General features: G+C 46.3%; 1 protein-coding gene across 5 annotated transcripts in view; it reads right to left on the bottom strand.

The window, feature by feature from the left end:
* PITPNM2 (phosphatidylinositol transfer protein membrane associated 2) overlaps window positions 1-21,333 on the bottom strand; it is a 132,416-nt gene that overhangs the window by 66,811 nt on the left and 44,272 nt on the right. For 4 of the 5 annotated variants that reach the window (XM_084297518.1, XM_084297521.1, XM_084297520.1 and 1 more), the window contains exon 3: window positions 257-429. In XM_084297518.1, the coding sequence (XP_084153644.1) occupies window positions 257-334 (78 nt within the window). In that variant the 5' untranslated portion in view covers window positions 335-429. Of the gene's footprint in view, window positions 1-256; window positions 430-18,692; window positions 18,813-21,333 lie in introns of those variants that run through there. The other variant, XM_084297519.1, reaches the window with a different exon arrangement.

Genomic DNA, 21,333 nt, shown 5'->3' with positions numbered 1-21,333 from the left:
CCTTTTGAACAGCCTACCCATGAGTCAGTATTTCCCCAGGTAGGTAGAACATACAGAGGTTTTCTAATTTAAGGACGAAAGGAGGCAGAACTTCAGGAATTTATAACTGGAAGTTCATATTCCTTTTCCCCCCTGCTCAGAAAAACTCAAATTTAAAATAATTAATTCTCCACATGAATGAATACATTCTCTACATGCTCTTCCACACGAAGCCCTGTGTCAGCCTGCACCAAACACCAGCAGAAGCGTTACTGACCTGTATCATGTACAGCTGCGCGATTCGATATTCTTCCACGCTCATCGGAAGGGGAATACGATACTCCTTTATAAGCATTTTGAATACAAAATCTTTCGTCCACTTAGAAACACAATCCAGAAGCTTTTAGTAAAGGCTCCTTAAATAATGGCAAGCAAATGCATTGAGGATCCCTGAAACAGAGCGAGAGAGAGCAGCAGTTATTTTCCATTCTTATTGGAGAACATCCTACCAAGAAAAAAAATAAATAAATGAGCTCAAACGTTAATTTTTGTAATAGCAATAAGCTTAATAGCAGAGATGAGAATCCCTGGAGTGTTACCAGACCCTTAATATCAAATTGAACAGAATCTTTTAGAGGAATTTTGATTTGCTTCATGGGATACCATTAAAGCTATTACCCTCCTGACCTTTGCCACCGTATCAATCAGACTTTCATATGCAATAGCATCTCCATGGGAGAGATGTGACAAAAGCTCAAAATGAATAGGCAGACCTTTTGTTGCTAGACAATAAAGTATCTCTCCAATGTCAGCAACACACCAGAGATGCATCTACTCAAAGGTACCATGTTTTATCCTCTCGCGTTCCTTCAGCTGCAAGAAAAGGTAGTAATTAGACTTCTTCAACCCTCACAAACTCTGTGGAGAAGAATGTCATTTGGATTCTAACAATGAGGACAGCCAAAATGCATTTTTCTCCCCTCTTTTATTTGGAATTACTGTCTTGGTAGGATCCATTCTTTTCCACCTCCAAACAGTCTACAGGCACAATCCTCCCATCATTGATGGCAACGTCAGACTCATTTTTATACTCCTGCTGCATAAGAATACAGCCAAAGATCAAAGTGCAACCAAAAAATCCCATCATACCCAGCCTTGAGGCAATTTGATAAAATTATGGCTTAAGAATATAGGGAATACAGCATTTACTACACTAAGGGTTAAAGCAGTTTCAAAACAAACGTCCTTAAGATTCCCCACAGGCTGTAGATAAAGGCAATGAAATAAGCTAAGGAAGGGGAAAAAACAAGACCAGGGAGGAAGAGAGGGCACAAGGGGTGAAGTTGCCTGCTATCGGCACTTTGAAGACTGCTTTCCTAGTATGGAAAGCACTCGCCTGATTCCTCTTCATCATCAAAACTCCCCTTTCTGCTGTGCCTGCTTACTGGGAGTCCCCTAATACAGCTGCTGGAGGGAACGTGGCCCCAAACCCTACACCTGGGGAAAAAAATCCCCGAATCAAAACCACCAACTTATCTAGTGGATTAAACTGCAGCCTGGGAACCAGGAAACTCCCCCCCGCTATCACGGCTGTCCGTACATCTCGCTGTTTGCACAGCACTTCACTGACCTTTTACGAGGTTCAGAGAGGTTAAAACACGTGCCCGTGGTCACAGAGCAACCAAGGACGAAACGCGGCGGTGAAACCCAGGTCTATGACTCCTGATCTGCTCCAGCCTCTCTGCCACACCTGGCCCAGCACCGACCTTGTGCAGGGGCATGGACCACCACCATGGGCCAGCCATGGGCTTGGCACAAACCGGGGCTGCCCCTGCAGCCCCCTTGCTGCTTCGTTGCCAGCTCGCTGCTGTTCGATGGCCATGTTTCTGGTTTGGCCGTAAAGCCCATCCATCCTGGACCGACTCTTCTGCAACAAGCTATCCGTCTGGTCCTGCATCAGCTGAACGATTTATTTTCAAATTCAATTCCATTTCATTTTATTGCTGTCAGAGTAATCTGTGTGTATGTATGCACGGAGGGGGGAAATAATAAATAATAATAATTTATCTTTGCCATGCAAACTCCGTGGAAAACAGTTCTGGAAAGCCTGCTCTCCCCAACGCTGCCGTGCCTACACGCAGGCGTCTGCATGTCCGCAGGCATGTGCAGGATTTCCTCCATCAAGCTAATCTTCCAGAACAGGTGGGGATAATCTCATTAGGTGGGTTTTAATTAGTGTCATGGCAAAGAACAACAATAACCTCCGTAAGATGGATCTTAAACACCATCCCAGATCTGCACTGGTGAGATGCCAGGATCCCAACTCTTGGAGCTGATGGGAGACTCAGCAACAGGGCTGGAGCAGTTCCTTATACTTAGAGATCTTTGAAAATCTGATTTAAAAGCTTCTCCCCCCCAAAAAAAATGCTCTGGAAGTGATTCTGCTCCCACCAAAAGAACGTCAGTCACGTCTGCCTCTGCTGCTTGCTAAAACCAGGATATTTCCTATCGATTGGAAGAGATGAATAAAACAAAAATAGAACCTTAAAAGCAATAAAATGGCAGGAAACCAGTACCAAGAAGGAAAAAAATGTGTTTATAATGAAGTGCCAGGCAGGCAATAATTCAGAAGGCTAAGACACGGGAGAGACTGCTTTATTACAGACACAAAACCCAACCGTTTTGGCCCCAAGCAGCTCAGCAGCAGCCACCACCAGCCGCAGCACTCACTTGCTCGAGTGCACCAGGCTCGAGGAGCATGGCTGGTCCCAGCCACAGGTCCTGGTCCAGCTGGCTTCTGCTTTCCACTTTCCTGTGGTCAGTATGGTTTGGTTCAGCCTGCAGGTCCCCAAGGGGCAGCAGAATCTGCTCCTGTGCCTGAGGAAAGGCAGCGCTCCCAGGGACTGCCCTCTGCAGCCAGACCCGAAGGCTGGGCAGAAAGCAGCCCTGGAAATACCCTGGGCAATAGCAAGAGGCAGGTTTCAACCCCACCCTGACTGCAAGGGAGGTGCAAAGAGCAAGGCAGGACAAAACGGCACTTTCAGGCAACTCATAGCAGCCTCTTTCCAATGTCTTGGGGCTTTACAGAGAACCAAAGCACACCAAGACCGCTTACTGTACTGCCCAAGCAAAACAGAGAGCACAGCAAACACTGCAGAGAGAAGAGAAAGCCCTTCGGGGATGACACAGCTTTGAAAATCAGGTCTCACAACATGGTCTGTACTCCTGGCACTCACCCCTATTCAGCCACATTTTGATGGCAGGCTGGATTTCGGCTGCCCGGCCTCCGAGCACCGAGCTGCACCTTGACGGGCAGCACGTTCGTGCAGGCCGTTATTCAATTTGTACACAGAGCTGTAGTAACTGTGCGAGCCAGGCACATAATTTTATACCTCAATTATTTTAGAATCAGGCTTTCAAAGCATCATAATTATGCCGCAGAGTCAATATCCTGCCGCGATGAGTCAGGTCCACCTTTGAGCTATTGCTTCAGGCTGGATGAAGGCTAAGGCACCGTGTGCTGCATTTCCTTCTCATTTTCACATTTTCCCTCGTAACAGCGGCAAGTCTCTTAAGGAGGTGCCCTTTCTTTAAACAGGGGACCCATCAGGATCTGCAGAAGCTGAGCAGATCGAGAGAGACAGCAAAATCCTCAGCTTAGTCCCCGAACTTGGTGTCTGGGCAGTCACTTCGGGAGCATCAGGGCCAGGCTCCCCGTTACTAAACGAGGTAGCAAAGGGCTGATGACAACCAACAGCTTGCAATTAAGGAATAAGAGCTAGTGTGTGAAGGGTATTTAAACTGCGCTATTTAAGTTCAGGAGGCCAAACCGTGGCCAGGCTTGACAGGCTGGCCCTGAAGGGCATGGAAATTGAGCGTTAGAACAAAAATCCTGGCTCCTCTGCACGTCAGCTGGGCCCAGTGCAGGAAAACTGCTCACACCGATACGTTCAGGCTAAAAAAGGCCCGTTCCTGCTCCGTTCCCAGCTGACTCTCCGAGCTGTCACCTCAACGGCTGATTTTTGACCAGCTCTCCTTTTCTGTGCCCTGGTTGCTGAGCACAGGCTTTTTTTGGACTGGAACGAGCCAAAGCACTGCAGCCACAACACACCTCATGCCAGGACCGCCAGTTTCTGTGTTCAGGAGGGAAGAAATAAAGCCCTGGAAGCAGAGAGCAGCTGTAATGAGCTTTTCCTAGCTTCACACAGGAGGCTCGTTTTACACTATTATAAAGTTTAAGGACTCATGCTAGGGAAGAAAAACCCATCACGGAGGGTCACACAGCAGCCAGAGGCAGAGGCAGGTCCCAGCCCAGGGACTGCGGTCCCAGGCTCTGACAAACCATTGCCTGCTCAGGGCTGTGCTGCCTTTTGAAGCTGAGAAAGCCTCTCACTCATCAGCTCAGCTATTGCACAATTTTCCTTGGAATATTTTCACTGAGAAATGAGAGATATTAAATAAACAAAAGCTGTAAGAAACAGATAAAGGTAAAAGGACAAGCAAAGACATTACCTGGAGTCCTCACCTACCTTCCTAAAGACTTTCTTTAGGTTTTCTACCTCTCCTTAACCCCCCAAATAGATGCCTCCTTGAAGAAAATGATATTTAAGAGATGTTAGCGTTGGTCCCAAGTGTATCAAACACTTGCACCTTTGGGAAGCAACACCAAGCTTAGGAGCCTGGCCACCACCGCCCCGCTGCAAAGTTCCCTGAAGGAGAACACGGTGCCCTCACAAGACGGGAAGCGCTGCATACACATTGCACTCTGATTTATTTATGCCATTAGAAGAAGCTGCAGAAACGTAAAAGATCCCTAGGACTTAAGTCAGCATTTTTTAAAGGCAGCCTCAACACTCACACCTTGATTAATGCAGCAGCCTCCCTGCTGGCCCAAAAGCAGCCTTGCTCAGCCTTATCCATGCAGAATATCAGGGCTGCAAAGACCCTTAGTTATAATTTTGACCGTATCACCCCTCTTATTGGCACCTCTTTGCCAGCATCACCTCCTTTTCCACATCAAACCTCTACTCACTCTCACCTTCAACCCCTTCAGGCCATCCCTCTCTCGTTCAGCACTTAGTGGTCGATCTGGGTTTCCAAATGAAGGCTGCCAGCCTTCATTTCCCTAACAAAAGAAAAACAAACAGAGAAGCTCTGTTTGTCCGTGCTGTCCCCGGCTCTCAGGAGAAGCTCTCCGTTAGGATCTGGGAGCCATCACTGCCGAACCCAGCTCATCAGCAAGGCACAACCCACCACACCGACCAGTCACGATGGTCTCCTCATCTGGGAAGGTGTGATGCTCTCTGTGGTATCGGCTGGAGCAGGACTGTCTCCTCTGATCACAGGAATGACCAACGTAAAGGTCAAGGGGAAAGCACAGTTTGTGAGGGCTTTCCAGGCACATGAATATTGAGTGTTTGTGCTTTATCATCCCCTCCTCTCCACCCTGCTGAAGTGATCAACCTGCACAGGCTGGCTGAAAGGTTAAAAAAATAAATAAAATCTATTTTGTGGTTATTTGTGGCTACCATTATTCGCAATAACACTCAACGCTGCACGCAAAACTCTCCCTCACACACACACACACGTGTGCAATATATAAACTGAAGAGACAGAACGAGAGGCTTTTTTTAAATCAGCAGTTTTCAGTTTTAGTACTCCAGTCATATCTGCTGACTGGCAGCTACGCAGATTTAAAAATTCATCAGGCCTTGAAAAAAAAATAAATTAAAAGTTAAAGTTCCTTAAAAGTTCACGGCTCATGCTATTACTGATTGAAGGATACTGTGTCAGTAAGTAATGTTCTTTGTAATCATTCATCTTAATCATCCATCTCATCTGTCATGTCTTTTTTAAATAGAAGTTTTTTATGCAGATGCTTACGCACCCGAGTTTCAAGACTGAGTTTAGGTCACTTCCAGGAGTGAAGGAGAAGCTAGTGAACATTTATTTGCCCGCATCACAACAGGAGCCCTGGGGGCCTGCCCTGCCTCCACTGTGTCTGGCCATAGCCTGCAATGCAGTCAGTAAGAAAAGGGAATTGGGAGGGGGGGGATAAATAAAATAAAAAAGGAGGAGGATGTAAATGCAAGTATGCCTGGAGAACGGTTTTCCTCAGGTGTAAGCTTCAGGACAAGCTCACCAGGGTATTTCAAATGCAGGTAGGAGTGCAAAGGGCTGAGGACAAAACGCTGCTCGAAAAGGAAAGCACAGAGAGTGAACACAACTCGCATTTACAGTACTTAATCTTTTTTCCATTATTAGATACAATTTGACGTCACTTATAGAATTTAAGAGCTCATTGTAAAGCAGACGTTTATTACAACAGAAGGATGGAATCGGTCCAAATGCAATATAGCTACACTGGAGCTATTAAATCTTGTTATAGTTCACTGGGCAGCCAAATACTAGCTTGAAGCAATGAGAGGGAAAAAGAAAAAAAAATCATCACACCACACCAAAGCACCTACACACCCCTATTTCTCCTTAAATATTCAATGATATTGTACTGTCTCTTCATATTTTCCATTTCTGTTACTTCTTTAGCATTCGGGGAAAAGCACAAGCCTGACTCCCTCCCTTCGGCCTTAGAAGCGATGCTGTGGTGCTCAGCAGCCAGTCCTCTACTCACACGCTGACTTCAAGGGGACCAGGTAAAGTCCATCAACAGAACTTTGGCTGGAAAATTAATGTTTCAAGTCATGCCATGCCTGCAGGTTATGCAATAATGAACTAATAAAGAAGCCATTAAAAGGACTAATATGCACAGTGAAGTCAGCGATGAGTTCAGAGGGAAAGACAAACCAGTCTCTAATCCTTTTGCTGATGCTGAGGGATAAAGCTGAATATTAAAAAGAATGCAATAGAAATTAAAGGTTAAAAGTTTCCAAGTAGTCTCCGTGCTCTGCACAAACAGGGCAGCTGCAAAACCCCGAGTCTGGTGGCCTTGAGCAGAGCCAGACTCCTCCATCCAGCTGAGCTGCAGAACCTGGGCAGACCCTGCCTTTCCCTGGCTGCTCCGAGCCCAAGTCCCTCACTGTCACCTGCTGAAAATAGGCAGAGATTACACACACGCATGTAAATAGAGATGTGTCATATAGATTTTATATGTGTATGTATATATAGACACGCACATGTACACACACACACACAGAAACAAAAATAAAAGCACTGACGATGTGATAACTGCAGTGTGTTGGCTGAAAACAGACTGAAAATTGCTGGGGTGGGATAAAATACTGTAAGGAAAAATCTATGCAACGCTACAGGCATACAGTGATGGACAGTATTTGGCTTTTATTTGGGAAACGTCCATTAGCTGAAGGCCACTGCCATGCAGAAGTCTGGGCACTCAATGGTCAGTGGTAGCAGGGAGATGGGATGCTGGCCAAGTTAAGTAAAAAAAAATAAACAGCAAACATGTCTAATTTCTAGGACAGCCCTGGGAGACTATCACATTTACACTTCACACCTTTGGTTGCTACAATCCCTCTTCCTGAAGGAATTGAGAAGAGTGAACACAGAGAACACTTGGTGCAGTCTCCACTGGTTGTTCAAGGCCTCGCTTGGATTAAAGAAGTAAAAGAAAAGCCAAGAACAAGCCCAAACATAACCATGCTCTTCACGATCCACAGAACAACCCTTTCGCCTAGCTCACAGAAGCGCTGGCAGCAGCATGACACAGAAATTTAACCAGGAGAAAGACAAAGGATGAACCAGAGTCAAGGGACCACCTCACCTCTAACTCAAGCCATCATCCACCTCTCACTCCATGAGCTGCTGCATTAGAAATTGCATTAACACTACAACATACCCTCTTTTTTTCTTTTCTTTTTATAATTACATTATTATAATGACAAGAGCAGGAAGTCACGAGAGCTCCTACTCTGTCATCTTAGCAGTCACCAAGCATGCAAATTTCAAGGGTAAGAAGTTCTGGGAGCAGCCAGGCTGAGGTGCAAGAGCTCTGCAAACCTCCGGTGAGCAGCCCCCCAGAAAGTGCTCAGGAGGAGCACAAAACTACCGTGCTCGGACCTGCTTTGAAAACATGTGGTCCTACAGCTAGAGCTGCTTGGGAACCAGGTCTATTTCTCTGAAAAAAAAAAAAAAAAAAGACCGTGAATGAAGAAATATACTTCAAGCTGCAGAACCAAGGAGTCTCAGTCTGCAGATTATTTACAAATGTAAAAGGCTTTCACTGCCTAACCTAAGTTATTCTCACTACAGTTCATGCCTCTCCTTTTGTGCCAGTCTCAGGAGAAGTTAACTATTCTTCTGCAGTTCTCATTTTCATATTGAAAAATATATGCCTCCCTCCCTCGTCTTTCTTCTGAATTACAAACTTTCAGTCTCTCCTCGAGGGTCACATTTTCCAACCCTCTTCTGATCCTTCTGTTTCTTCACCCCTCCTCTCACTGATCCACCACCAGACCTGAAGAAAAAGGGTAGCTTTTCTTTCATACATCTTTCATATCACTCTTGCTCATCTATATTCCTGCGTGACATTTGCCTCTGGCATAAAGCAGCTGATGGTCACTCGGTCCAAAACCCACTGCAGCCTCATCTCATCTCCTGCAGAAGGGCGACCACACCAGTCATTCCCCGTTAGACAGTTTATTCATGGGTCTTTGCACTCATTTTACCAAATTATAGCCCATTTCAGATTGCTCAAGGTTAGTTTGAATTTTTATCCTGTCCTCCAAATACCTGCAGACCCACTAAAGCTGACTTTGAGACATGAGAGGTCTATTTCCAGTTTTGGGATTTGAGTCAGACAGACCCTGGACTGCTTTCTTTGTAGCTCCCTATCACACTGAAAGGGGACATCAACCACAACTCCAGTTTTTCAGTAGTTACAGTCTAGATGGAAATAACATTTTATTACTTCACTTATGCAAATATCACGTGGAAAAGGGAATGAACATTCATAGCTGGTTTTAAAAGACTATTTTGTAGAGGGAACAGTGTATGATTGCAAAGTCAGTGTTATAGCACCATCATATTTCATGCTGGTTTCATTAGGCTGAGATTTGCCTTGCCTAAAGGCAAGATAGGGAAAGAGAAAATAAGTCCTACTCCATCAGAGGAAACTTGGAATGACACCTAGATCCTTGCACGAGAAGCCAAACACAGCAGTGAAGGTTGATGAACAACGCTGCAATTGAGATGGAAAGTAAGAGGCCATTTTGCACAAGAGGGGTAAATGTTTAATATCTCTATTGCTTCTTTCATCCATAACATCAATAGATTAACACTGCTTCTGTGGCTGTGTAATTTCTTTGGAGTTTTGATCTTGGAAATAATTACACTAAATATTTCATAAGTGCCTTTGAAAGTTTTTTGGTTAATAAAGAAAAAAGAATTGCCAGCTGCTCTCAGATTGCAGCGGGATAATGAAGGTGCACGGATAATCAATAACCATTTTCAGTTCGTTATTCAGCACATTTTGGGCTGGTGCTATTTCTTTCCCTCTACCATTCCGCATCCCACATGCGGAGTGACGGAGCATTTTTAAACCATCAGATCTTACCGCTTTTGAAAAGCATTCTTCATGCTAACCACAACGTGGAACCCCCAGCCTCTAATAACGCCTACAAAATTTATAGCTTTCCAGGGTGCTTTCAGCTGAGCAGATTGCAAGCTGGGGCAGAGGAGGCCAAACTGAACTACTTGACAGATTGAAGGAGTTTCTTCTTTGGTGTAAAAAACAAATCGCTGCATTTCTTCAGCAACTCCCGAGTGCATACCAGCTCAGACTGGATCTTGCATTAAGTTCCACCGGGCCTCCTGCACCTCAGGGGAGCAGAGGTGGCGAGGCGAGATGGAGGCCTGCAGCTCCATTTCTACTTCTTGGCAGCTGGGGGGGGCTCCACTGGTTTCTTCCAAACCAGGATGCCTGTGACAGACATCGCTATGAGAGACCCCAGTGACACTTCCAAGCATTAACCTGTGTGTCCAGCCTCCCCTGGGAATAGCCAGCCCCGCTCCACCCACAAAAAAAACACCAAGGGATATGCTGTGAGCACTTAAAATATAGCCAGAGCTGGAAACTGAATCCAGGACCTGGGAAGGAGCAAGGCACACGGGTGAATCCATCAGGCCACTTGCTGAGAGGATAAGCAAAGGGAGATGAAGCCATGTTGCAGAAAATTCTCTCCTTAAGAAAAATCAAAACCTCTTGGTTTTACAGAGTGGAGTTAAATTGGAATCTGCCCGAGACATCAGCATCCCCAGTGTAACCTTCAAAATCCCATAAGATCTTGATTTATTAGTTTAGCTAGAAACTTGAGGGAAAGAAAAAAAAAAAAAACTATTTATTGATGCCTCAAAAAAAAAAAAAAGTTTTCATGGCAAAGAAATGAAAGTGGACACTTTTACAGACACAATGCAGGAGGCAAATTGAACATGTTCTTTGCAGTCAGATAGAGCTGAAGAGACAAGATGACAAAAAATGACAAAACAACTGCTGCACGGTATTGGAAGGGAAAATAAAAGCCAAATAACAGCTACACCTTCCATGCAAGCAAACCTTGGGAAGGAAAATTAAAAAGTACCCACAAGAGATACCTGCAAAGCATTTAAAGTGCTAGTTTAAAACAAACATCAGAAAAAAAAAAAGAAAAAAAAGAAAAAAAAAAACACATTTGTCTTCACCTACTTGCTATGTTTTGCTTTTTTTAATCACCTCTTTTTCTCTGACCACCTTCTCAACAGCCCTGCTATTTCTCCACCGCCACAGCCATCCATCTTCTGATTCCCTACAACACAGAAACCTTCACAAACCTCAAGGCAGAGGACACCTGCAGGAAAGCCGACCATAATAAAACACCCAGGTGCTGAGACAGAATTGGACCAGCGGAGGCTGATTACACCGCCGAGTGACATTGTCCCTCCCAGGAGGGAAGCCAGCTGCACCTTTGTATATTTAACTTCTGCATGAGCTTTTCTGAGCACAAAGTACAGCGTGTTTCTACAGAATACTTATAAACTCTCCTCTGATTAAACTCGGGGCCAGCTATACAGCCTTGCGCTTGTTTGGATTTCTCGACATGCAATTCAATTACTATTCCTGTCATTTTGCAGACTCGTGAAACAAGACCCAATATAATAGGGAATTAAAACGGCACTGTGGAAGGAACATGAGCACCTCCAGCCACTCTGGACACCCCTGGGCTGAAACCCCCCAGACCCACCATGGCAGGCTGGGCTGCCCAGAGGGTTTTCTGCTGCTGCTGCTCTGAAGTGCAGAGAGATGGCAAGAGGGGTGAAAAGTGGGGAATTCACTGCAAGCCAAAGACATTGAGCACTGCTACAGAGACAAGTGGAGGTACGAAGGTAAGTTCTGGCTAGAAAAAAGAGGAAACAACACTGTTTGACTTAGTCACCCAACTGGAGTGAGTGTATGCAGTGGCTGCTCCAAATCCAAAAGAGCAGCACTGCCTGGCTGGCGCCCAGCTGTGCTCCTTGCAACCATCACACAGCACTTCACAGATGCATTAAAGCTTTGCCCTGGCCTCAGGAGCTAGGACATGTATCATTATCCCTCATCTGTTTGGAAAATTGAGCTACAGAGAGAAGTGATCTGGCCCAATATTCAGAAGAAAATTAGTGAAAGCCAATTCAGGAGTTCCTGGGTTCTGTAAAAACTTCCCCATTTTTTCCCCTTTTAAATAAAAGAGGAAGTCAGAGAGATCAAATAAATCAAGTTTTGCTGATAACTGGCATAATTCTGCAAGACTGAAGTAAAGACTAAAGCCCGCTGGCTGCAGGGAAGTGCCTGGAAGCTTCAAGAACTTTTCTTTTTATCTTAAAAAAGCAGATAACAAGCACAATCCATGAGCTTGACTCAGTTGCTTGAATGCAGCCTGCCACAGTCTGTGGCTTCATGGCCCTCAGGACAAGCATGGCCACAACTGCATCCCTGCCTCTCCTACAAGGGCTATGAATGTCCTCAGAGTTTCTACAAATGTCAAGGAATGAAACCAGCCAGGATGAAGAGACGGTTAAACCCTCACTTCAAACAGCATCCTCACAGAAGCTTGTGCAAATAATCCTTGCTGTGGATAATGTTATCAGACATAATTAAGTTTTGCTCTGAACCCAATAGGGACATTAACATCTTGGGAATCACAGAAGAAACTAACTTCTCAGTTGTCAAATGCACACGACAGAACTCTGAAGCAATTCCTGCCTCCTGCGTTAGCCTTTTATTCTGGCCTGTTCAGCTGAAGAACTCCTCCCCGCTCCCTTGAGTTTCAAATATCCAAGGTCTGAGTTTACTCAGACTCCTCTCATGGAAACAATGCTATTTCCTAAGGAGAATTTCTGGATATAATAAAGCATTCAACTGCCCAAGACCACATATTGTGGTTTCAGTACAACAATATGAGCCGAAAGTCTTCCCAAGGGCAGATTTCTTGTGTTCCTTGAGGGCTTGTGTGGAATCATGTGTGGTTTAATTCCTCAAATTAAACTTGATTTCAATTGTCTTCTCCAACCAAAAATTAAACCTCACAAGTCAGTCACGGTGTCCTACAACAAAGGGTCATTCTGTGCCCATGGAACAAATGAAAGCTACTTAATAAGGACCAAAGCTAAAAATTTGTTTCCTGACCTGCAAGGCCAATTCAAATAAACTCTTCTGCTCTGTTCCCCATCAAATATCCAAATTGTGTCTGGAATGTCCTCTTTTTTTAAGTGTCCTTTATAAGAAAGCATTACAAAAACAAGTCCAGAGAGAAAGAAGTCCACAAAAGTTTATGGCGCAACATTTTCCTTTTCATTAGAAGTAACATGGGATGAAAACCTTGCTCCAACCTGACAGCAGCTGAGGAGGCAGAGCACAGAGCAGAAAGTGTCAAATCCCATCAATTCAGGTTTCAGGGACAGCTCTGAAGGCCTCAACTGCCTCATGCACAGCTTCTCTCTCCTTAAACTCCTCCTGGCCCTGTCAGGGCAGGCACACTCATCAGGTTGTCTCATCTGACTGGTGCAGTTTCCAGTCTGGGCTGTACAGTTCTTGTTACAGTCTGGCCCACTGTTTTACACCTTGAGAATTTCTCATCCTCACTATTTTGGCTTCGTGTGGCAGCTGTCAGAGAGCAGGAGTGCCACACGGCTTTTGCGAGAGCCTCACATGCCCTTCATTAAAGGGCATTACAGCTGTATTTATATCTGACATAAATCTGCTTTGTAAACAGTGACCTGATTCAGGATCTGGACTTTCTTAGACTGCAATATCAGGAGCACACGTGTGCTGGCCCCTAACGGGCAGCACCAGACCTGCCTGGCCCTGGGAGGAGGCACTGCTCACCTCCAGCAGCAGCCCTTTTGCTTCACTGCAGCCCTGCAGGTTACCTTCCTCTGCTGCCCACCTTCCTCGCTCACTGCAAATGTGATGGGATCTAGGAGAGGAGCCAAGGCGCTTGAAGATGTCAGCTTTGGTCACAACATGGCACAAAGAAAAGGGGAAAGAGAAGAGAGGATGATTATCCTGAGCAATAAAAGTTATTTACATGTTACAGGTAACACAAGTGTCCGAGGACAGTGAAGTTTGGGCAGTTTAGACCAAAACACACTGCAAGTGCTGTCTCACGGCCTGACCAGAGGTAAGTAGCTGTTCTGAAAACCAAAGGCGTGCTCTCACTCCAGGCACCAGACTGTTTTCTCATCTCATTTCTATTTGCTGGCAATTCCAAACGCTATGACAAAAATGTCAGCTCATTAGTCTTGTTCTTAGAAGTCTTAAGCTCTCATATATGAAGTTGGTATTATCAACAGAGTCCATAAATTGCAGCTAAAGTCCATAAAGGAAGCAGTCATGACATAACCCCAATTTAATCTGAATCAAGTTGCTAGAGTCCAAGAAGTGTTTTCCACAATGGTAATTAATTTTTTATAAGAATGGATGAAAGGGGTTCTCAATTAATAGAATAGGGAGACAAGCTAGAGACGATTGTCCATTTTACTAATACTGCAATTTAACAGCTATTCAGCATCTAATAACTTCTCATTAAAAGTCAACCCTCCCCTTTCTCCAGCAGATTAGCTACCCATTTGTCAAACACAATGCAGCCTCATTAGCCTAAAAGTTCAATTTCTGCTTTCCCACAGATTTGCTTTTATTTTGCTGATACCAGTAAGCTAAAACCCTGAATGACAGCAAAGTCCAGAAACCAGCAACACAAACACTCCGTTTGTTTTTCACAAGTTCTGGATGGCATTTGGGATGCCACGTTCCCAGCAACTCCAACTGCAATATCACATACAAGCAGTTGGAGCAAGAGCCAGGTAGGAAACCTCTGGGTCCTCTTACACAACGCACAAGGCAAAGGCATGTCCATACTCTGGAGCTCACCCGACAGAGGAGACTATGGCTGCCTTTTCCTAACACCTTTTCCACCCAAAGAACAGCCCCGTAACACTGTACAGACCATCCGGAACTGCAGGGTATAGCTGAAAAGGAGACATAACAGCAATTTCCGCTTTTACCAGAAGTTTCAGTTGCCATTACCTTGCATTTTTGGATTATGATTGGTCTTCACCTATCATAGAGGCTGACGTGTTGTTTTGGGTGGTTGTTTTAACCACCACCAGAGTTCCACAAACCTCGCAGCAGGGTGGGCTGGCAGCAGGATCACTCCTAGCAGTCAGAGCTCAGGCAGGACAGCAGCCACAGCCCTGAGGTACAGCACCAGCACCCTTAGAGAAATGTGTACCTAGACATACCATGAGCACAGGCAGGCAATGCATTAGAAGATAAAAGCTCCTGCCAGGGCAACCCTAAAATAAATAACAACAAGAAAAAAAAACCCACACTGACACCAGCAGGGAGGACTGGGCTCTGTTGAGGAAGAGTACAGCCGCACAGCCGTGCACGGTGTCTGGGCACGTTATTGAGACCTAAGACCTCAGCACAGAAAGAATCCGTCTGCATGGATTTCACCGCAGGATCAGAGCTCCAGGAAGCCCCTATAAAAGATAACAGAAACTGAAAGAGGTTACAACTAAGGCTAATACCACCCAAACGCTAAAGCAAACAAAAACATTCCAGTCTATCGGCTTTATCTGCAAAAACTATTCAGCTGTGTTTAAGGCTGTAACAGCCATATGCACAGGCTTCAATACAAGGGACACCTTTCCCCCAGCTCCTGCTGTTGTAATTCGAAGGAACGGATCCAGACATCAGCAGAAGGGGAAGTTCAGGATATATACAGCATTGGTTTCCAAGAGAGTATTTCTCGTGTTACGTGAGACCAACATTTTTAGCCAACTTGGCAGAAAATAGACAAGCTGCAAAGCTATCCTAAAAATACCAGTCCTGCTAATTACAAGAAAGAACAGCAAAGCATAAGCAACGGCAGCACTAACAATCCATACTTTTAGTGACACCCTGCTAACAATTTATTTTTTTCCCTAAATCCACACCATTTCTAAAAGATCATCTCAGTTGCTTGGGTGTGCAATAGATGCTTCTAGTTTTATGTCATGCAATTGAGACAAGCCAAGCTCATCTCAGACTGACTTATGGCTTCATCTGTGTGATTTACTAACATGTTTGTCCTCCTCCACCTCTCTTCAGCACAGCGAATATTTGTTTTCATATTCCGGAATTCAGCTGCACCCAACAGGGACCTTCGCAACACGCTCCCAGGTACAGGGGCAGGGCACCAAGCCACCAAGAAATGCTGGAGGGAGATCAGGGGAAAAAAAGAGAGAGAAAAATCACCAATGTACACCAGCTCCATGATCCATCTCATCAGGCAGGGTGTCTGAGAGCAGCACAAGAACTCTCCCAAGCAGTCACTTGTACCCTTCCTGCCCACTGAGGAAGCTTTTCCCAAACCCCTGCCTGCTGGAGGCAGGCCTACACCTCAGCGTAACCTGACAAAGCTTCATCTCCTACCAGGAGCAGGAAAGCTATCTGAGGGACAGCACGACAGCTGGAAGGAGAGGGGGATCACTGCGTCGTTATCTGTGAACTGAAGAACCTTGGAGCTGAGGGCAGGTTTTCAGCTCGCCCACAGCTCCAGCAGGGTCTGTGCAGCCGTGGCACCTTGTGGCTGAGAAGCTGGCCCACGTCTCTGACCTCTGTGGGAGGCAACTCCTTGCAAAACCAAAGCAAGGAGAAAAAAAAAGTGGCAGGAAGGAGCAGAAAAGGGTAGTTTGAAATTGCTGACCCCACGCCTTCTCAAGAAGCACGAAGCACGAGGCCCTAACCACTCCCCTCGCTGCTCTTCCCCTGAAGATAAGTGCTGGAGACCATACAGGCCATCTGCCCGACTGGTGTCTTCCAGTCATTCACCACAACTTCAGTGTAATTACACAGAGAAAAAATCAGAGAAGAAAGCAGAAAAACATTAAGACAGCATCAGCTAGAACCCAGGAGCTTATCCTCTGCTCTCCCACTAAAGCATGAGCTTTTGCCAAAAAGCAGCTACCCCTCCTTCCTCAGGACAGCACCAGACAGCCTCAGAGTTTTTAATAAACTGATAAAGATCAAAAACCTCCAAAAGCTTGTAAAAAGCTTAACATCTTAGCCCGGGCTGGAGGCGTGCTGGTGACAGCCCGAAGCACAAGCCAGAGCAAACTCGGGCCCGTGCTCCTGTGCCGAGGGTTGGCAGCGCTCGCAGGAGTCTATGGCTGCAAAAGAAAACTTATTTTTGTCACTGAAATCAGCACGGGTGACTCACAATAGGCTCAGGGAGCCTCGTTGAGTGTTGTTTTTTTTTTTTGTTATGCAGTCACTTTTCACCCTTAATTTTCAAAAATGCTTTGAGTGACAATAACAACAATAGAGCATAATAGCCATAATTAGCTAGCGTGAGAGAAAACTTCCAAGTTCCAACCTAACCAGAATTACTACTTGAAAATAGGCCTCACAAATGAGTAACGCAGTCAATCCCCATTGAGCACTGAAGCTAGAAGAGAACAATCTCAGGGGACTGCCCGTCACCTTCTGCAAATTCAGCGGCACAGTCCAGACAGCCCTGGCAGCAGAGAGCAGGAGCAAACACTGCTCAGACAGCCGCTCCGAGGGCGATTTACTGCTGAATAAACCACTGGAAGCATCTCCAACTTACCAGATAAATGGGTCTGACTGGACCAAAATCAAACAAATCGCTGCCTTCTCGAGCACAGGTTAATGTATTTTTTTTCCAGCAGGACTAAGAAGGTAGAAAGCGCACGGGAAAGCACACGGGCAAGCTTTGAAAACGACTCGCCAACCAATGGCTCGACATGCACCTTTTGGGAATCTTTCCCTCGCAGATTTTACACAACCCAAACCGCCCACTTAAAAGGACAGAAGGCACCAGCAACACTGAGAAGTCGATGCAAAATTTGCTCCATCGCCTTGTGTTGTCACAGGGCAGAGAAAGGCAAGAAGCAAGAGTGTGCAAAGAGACAAGGAGGTGGGATGTTCCTTCAGCCTTTCTTTCACGTGCGTTGCTCCCTGGGCATAGCAAAGGCCAAAACCCACCCCCAGCCCCAGGGCTGTCCCCAAATCTGCGTGCTCCCACCCAGGCAAGTGCTACCTGACCACCAGCACAGACCCTCTTGGGTTCAGTGACAATGGTCAAAGGTTTGAGCACCCCATACGAGCAGGCTGGTGAAGGCAGCAGTCAAGTTTAGGACAACCACCTCCGCTTCTCAAAGCGCCAAAGTTGGCCAGAATCTTTATTTAGGACTAAAGTCCAGTAGCTCTCCTCTGAAGAGGGGATAACATGGAAACTATTCTTGCAGAGTTTATTTTGAGCTGAAAATATTTTCCAGTTTCATGTTGACAAGCTGGGGTTCTAACCGCGCTGTGTTGCAGGATAATGACTGGATTTCCAAGGCCTGACACGGGGAAAAGCAGAGGAATCTCCATTTTCCTCTTTAAGGTGTTTGTTCCTGCAAGAATTTTTATGCTTTCAAAATAAGGTCATGCGCTCCTGCAGCACAAAAGGGCCCCAAAACCAGACCACAGCTGATGCTATCTATCATCCCAAGTAAACTGTGATAATCAGATCAGCCAAACAGTTATAAACTGACCGTATCTAAAGGAGAAGGAAACAATTTTCTCAGATTCCTCCCCCTGGCAATCACCTCGGAGATTTTCCAAACAGCCAAGCAGCGTCAGCCTCCCGAACACGTCCCAGTGCTGAGCTCCTCTGGGACTCAGAGACAAATTCCTTCAGCCCTGCTGGAAGCCCGGGTCAGCCTGTCACATCTACTGGAGAAAACGCTTTGCTAGAAGGACGCGGTAAAAGCACGCATTAAAACCTCTCGTTTTATCCACACCTCCTGCGATGCCTTCAAAGAGCGTTCCTGTGAGTGGCTACAGAAACCCCCCGGGAGAAAACCTTCCACTCCTCACCCAACGCAACGTGCTTTGGTGCTGCACAAAGGGAGGTTGCAAGGGCAGAAGGGACGATTTGCTGCGTCTGTACAGCACCTTCCCTCCCCAGTGGCCCAACACATCGTGCTTCAGAAGTGCTGCCAGCCTGAGGACACCCACAGGGAGAAAGCCACTGAGCACGAGGAGGTTTTGAAGGTCCAACGCAAAGGAACAGAGCGAGCTGCACAGCACAGCAGCGGCACCAGAGGCACGTCTCCGAAATCCCACCTGGGCTGCTTATTCAGGCTGTGAGGCACCCACGGACCAACGCTAATTACCGCTTACAGTCTTACTCAAAGTGAAAGGGGTTAATTAACCAAATGCATACGCGTACCTTCGGAGCTCAGTCCCAGCAGCTGGAGGCACCTGGGTGCTCGGCCACCCCCCACTCCTTGGAAGCAGCTCCCCGAGGGGCACGGAGGACGGGCGCACGCAGCTACAGCAGCAGCGAGCAGGGCACTTGTGGCTCTTCAGCTGGGAGGTGGCGAAACGCCTTGCTCGACACGGGACCATCAGCTAGAGGATACCACGTGCATTATTTTTTTTTTTTTTGTGAACAGGAAGTTGCTGCTCTGCTGGAACACAAGGTGCTTCGTTTTTCCCCTGTAACACACCCCTGTTCCTGCAGGCAGAGCTCAAATATCTCCGCTGCCCTGCTCTCGGTGTTGAGAAATGCTGTAAAAGGGACTGCTAGGGCTCAAACTAGGGGTATCGGAAAGAAATGCCATCAGTTTTTATTTTTAAATGCATTTAGCTTTGTGCAGAGAGTTAAGAACTCTCCCTCAGCTCCCTCAGATGTTCTGGCACGTAGCAGTTCTGCAAAAGGTGGCAGAGACAAACCTTTCCCTCGACAGAAACGCACTGCTCGGGGTCACCCACACGGGTCCCTGTCCTCTTCCACTCCCAGAGCAGCAATGCCCTCCCTGGGGCTGCTCTGAGCAGGCAGCAGCATCAGGGGCTGCGGAGCACAGCAACCAGCCCCAAGCTGCTTTTTGCTTACTCTTCTCAACTCGGCGGGATGGAGGAGGCGTCTGGTCTGGACTGCAGCCTGTAAGTGGCACCTCTAGTTACGGTGACCTTAGGCACCCCAAACATTAATGTCAAGCACCCTCTGGCCCTTTCCCGAAGCATGATTCAGGCACAAATTTAGCACAAGCTAAGCAATTCAGAGAGTGACTGTGCTGCAGTCAGGAGGGTTACTACACACCACCCAAACCCATGACATTTCCATAGAAACCACAGTGGGAAAGAGAAAAGCCTCAAAAAGCTGACAAGAGAAAAACACTTGGTGAAGTAAGTTAATTCTGGAGGGAGAAACACACGTGTGCGAGGTCCTCCCTGATTCTCCAGCAGAGCGGGCACTCGGAGGTAACAGTTAGCATCAGTTAGTGATCTGCAAGGGGATTTTTGCTGTTAATGTGTCACCAAACGTAAAGGAACTTCCTTAACTTTTTTCCAGATTGGGTAAAGTCTTCCAGAATATACGTGGGATTGATTAAGCAAATAGATACTGGGGAAAGTGTAATGGAAGCAATTGATTCTTTTGGTCAAACAACCTCCCTGCTGAGAGCAGGAATGAAATAAAATTAAAAAATAACATTACTACCAGGTGCACACATTTTCAGCTGCAAACTAATAAGCCACTCCCAGCAAAAAACAAATAGCTTAAGTATGTTCCATTACACACATGCCTACTCCAGAGAAGTGTTATGTGACATCAAGGAAAAAAAAATCTGTCAAGAAAGCAATGGCTTTTAAATAATTCAGGATGCTCTGCTCTTGTTCTGGAAACCAGTCACATTCCAGTGCTTGGCAGAAGCGAGCCGGCTCTACTGGGAGCGACGCAAACATGCACGGAAGGAGGCTGTTTGTTCCAAACTGAATCACTCGGTGAGATGCCTGCTGCATCTCCAACCCTTTCCAGGCAGAGGAAAAACATCCCCAGCTTGCCTGGTGCTCAGCTCAACCGACTGCACACCCCGGCACCTTTCCACAGGAGCCAGAAGGAAAAGCCACGCCGAACTCCACGAGGTTCGAAAGCAAATCTGCAGGCAAGCATTTCTCAAAAGGTCAGGGATGTTTGGTTCAGGCTCGTTAGCTCAAAGCACAACAAGGTTCTCGCGTCGCTGTCGGCGGGACGGTACAGAAACCCCTGTGACAAACACCCTCAGCGTGCAATAAAAAGCCGAGTCGCTTACCGTGGTACAAGGAGAAGCTGCCGGCAGCGCTCGCAGAGCTGCTCCGCTCACACAGCGCACCTCAAATTAACATCGCTGGCTCCAGGCACACACGTCTCAGATCATGTGCGACCTGCACCCCACCGAGGCTTCGCCGTTCTCTCTGCTCAGCTGGTACGAGCCTACAAATCATGCCAGGCATCGAACGAGGAGCTGCACGAGCACGCGTGCGACGTGTGCACCTCGCTCTCCTATCGGGGCTGTGCTGCTGTGAGCCGATTGCCCCCGTTCTTCCCTTTGGCAAGCCAAAGCTTCCCTGCTAGCATCCTTCATAAACAGCACATGACATTCTGCCTAGGAAAAAAATGGGACTGCTTTTCGGGTCTTGAAAAATACTTCAGCCCGACGGATGCGTTTTTCTCTGGAATTAGTTTCTAAAGATATACTCGAGCTGCCACTTCATCAAAAGCAGAGCTAAGGACACTAAACAAGTCAATACATTAAATGGTTTATCTTGTTAGAGGTTTTACAGCTATTTAATAATGAGTTCTAGTAACTGCTGCCTGCATATGTTTATTATTGTATGAGAGTCTTTAAAAAAAGCTCTGTGTAATGGCCCAACCTTGCCTTTCAGCTGCATAAAAATTCCCTGCTCCAATCAATATCATCATCATTAGCAAGAAACTAAAAAAAGATCAGCAGAAGCTATAAAATACAGTAAATTACATTCTGCGAACAGCTTCACTGCCACCATATTTTACAGAAATCCCATTTAAAATTCGCACGTGGAAAAAAAAA

The sequence above is a fragment of the Netta rufina genome (assembly GCF_964035555.1).
Source record: "Netta rufina genome assembly, chromosome: 17".
Taxonomy (NCBI): Eukaryota; Metazoa; Chordata; class Aves; order Anseriformes; family Anatidae; genus Netta; species Netta rufina.
Note: the sequence above shows the minus strand (reverse complement) of the source record. Positions and strands in the feature narration are given on the sequence as shown.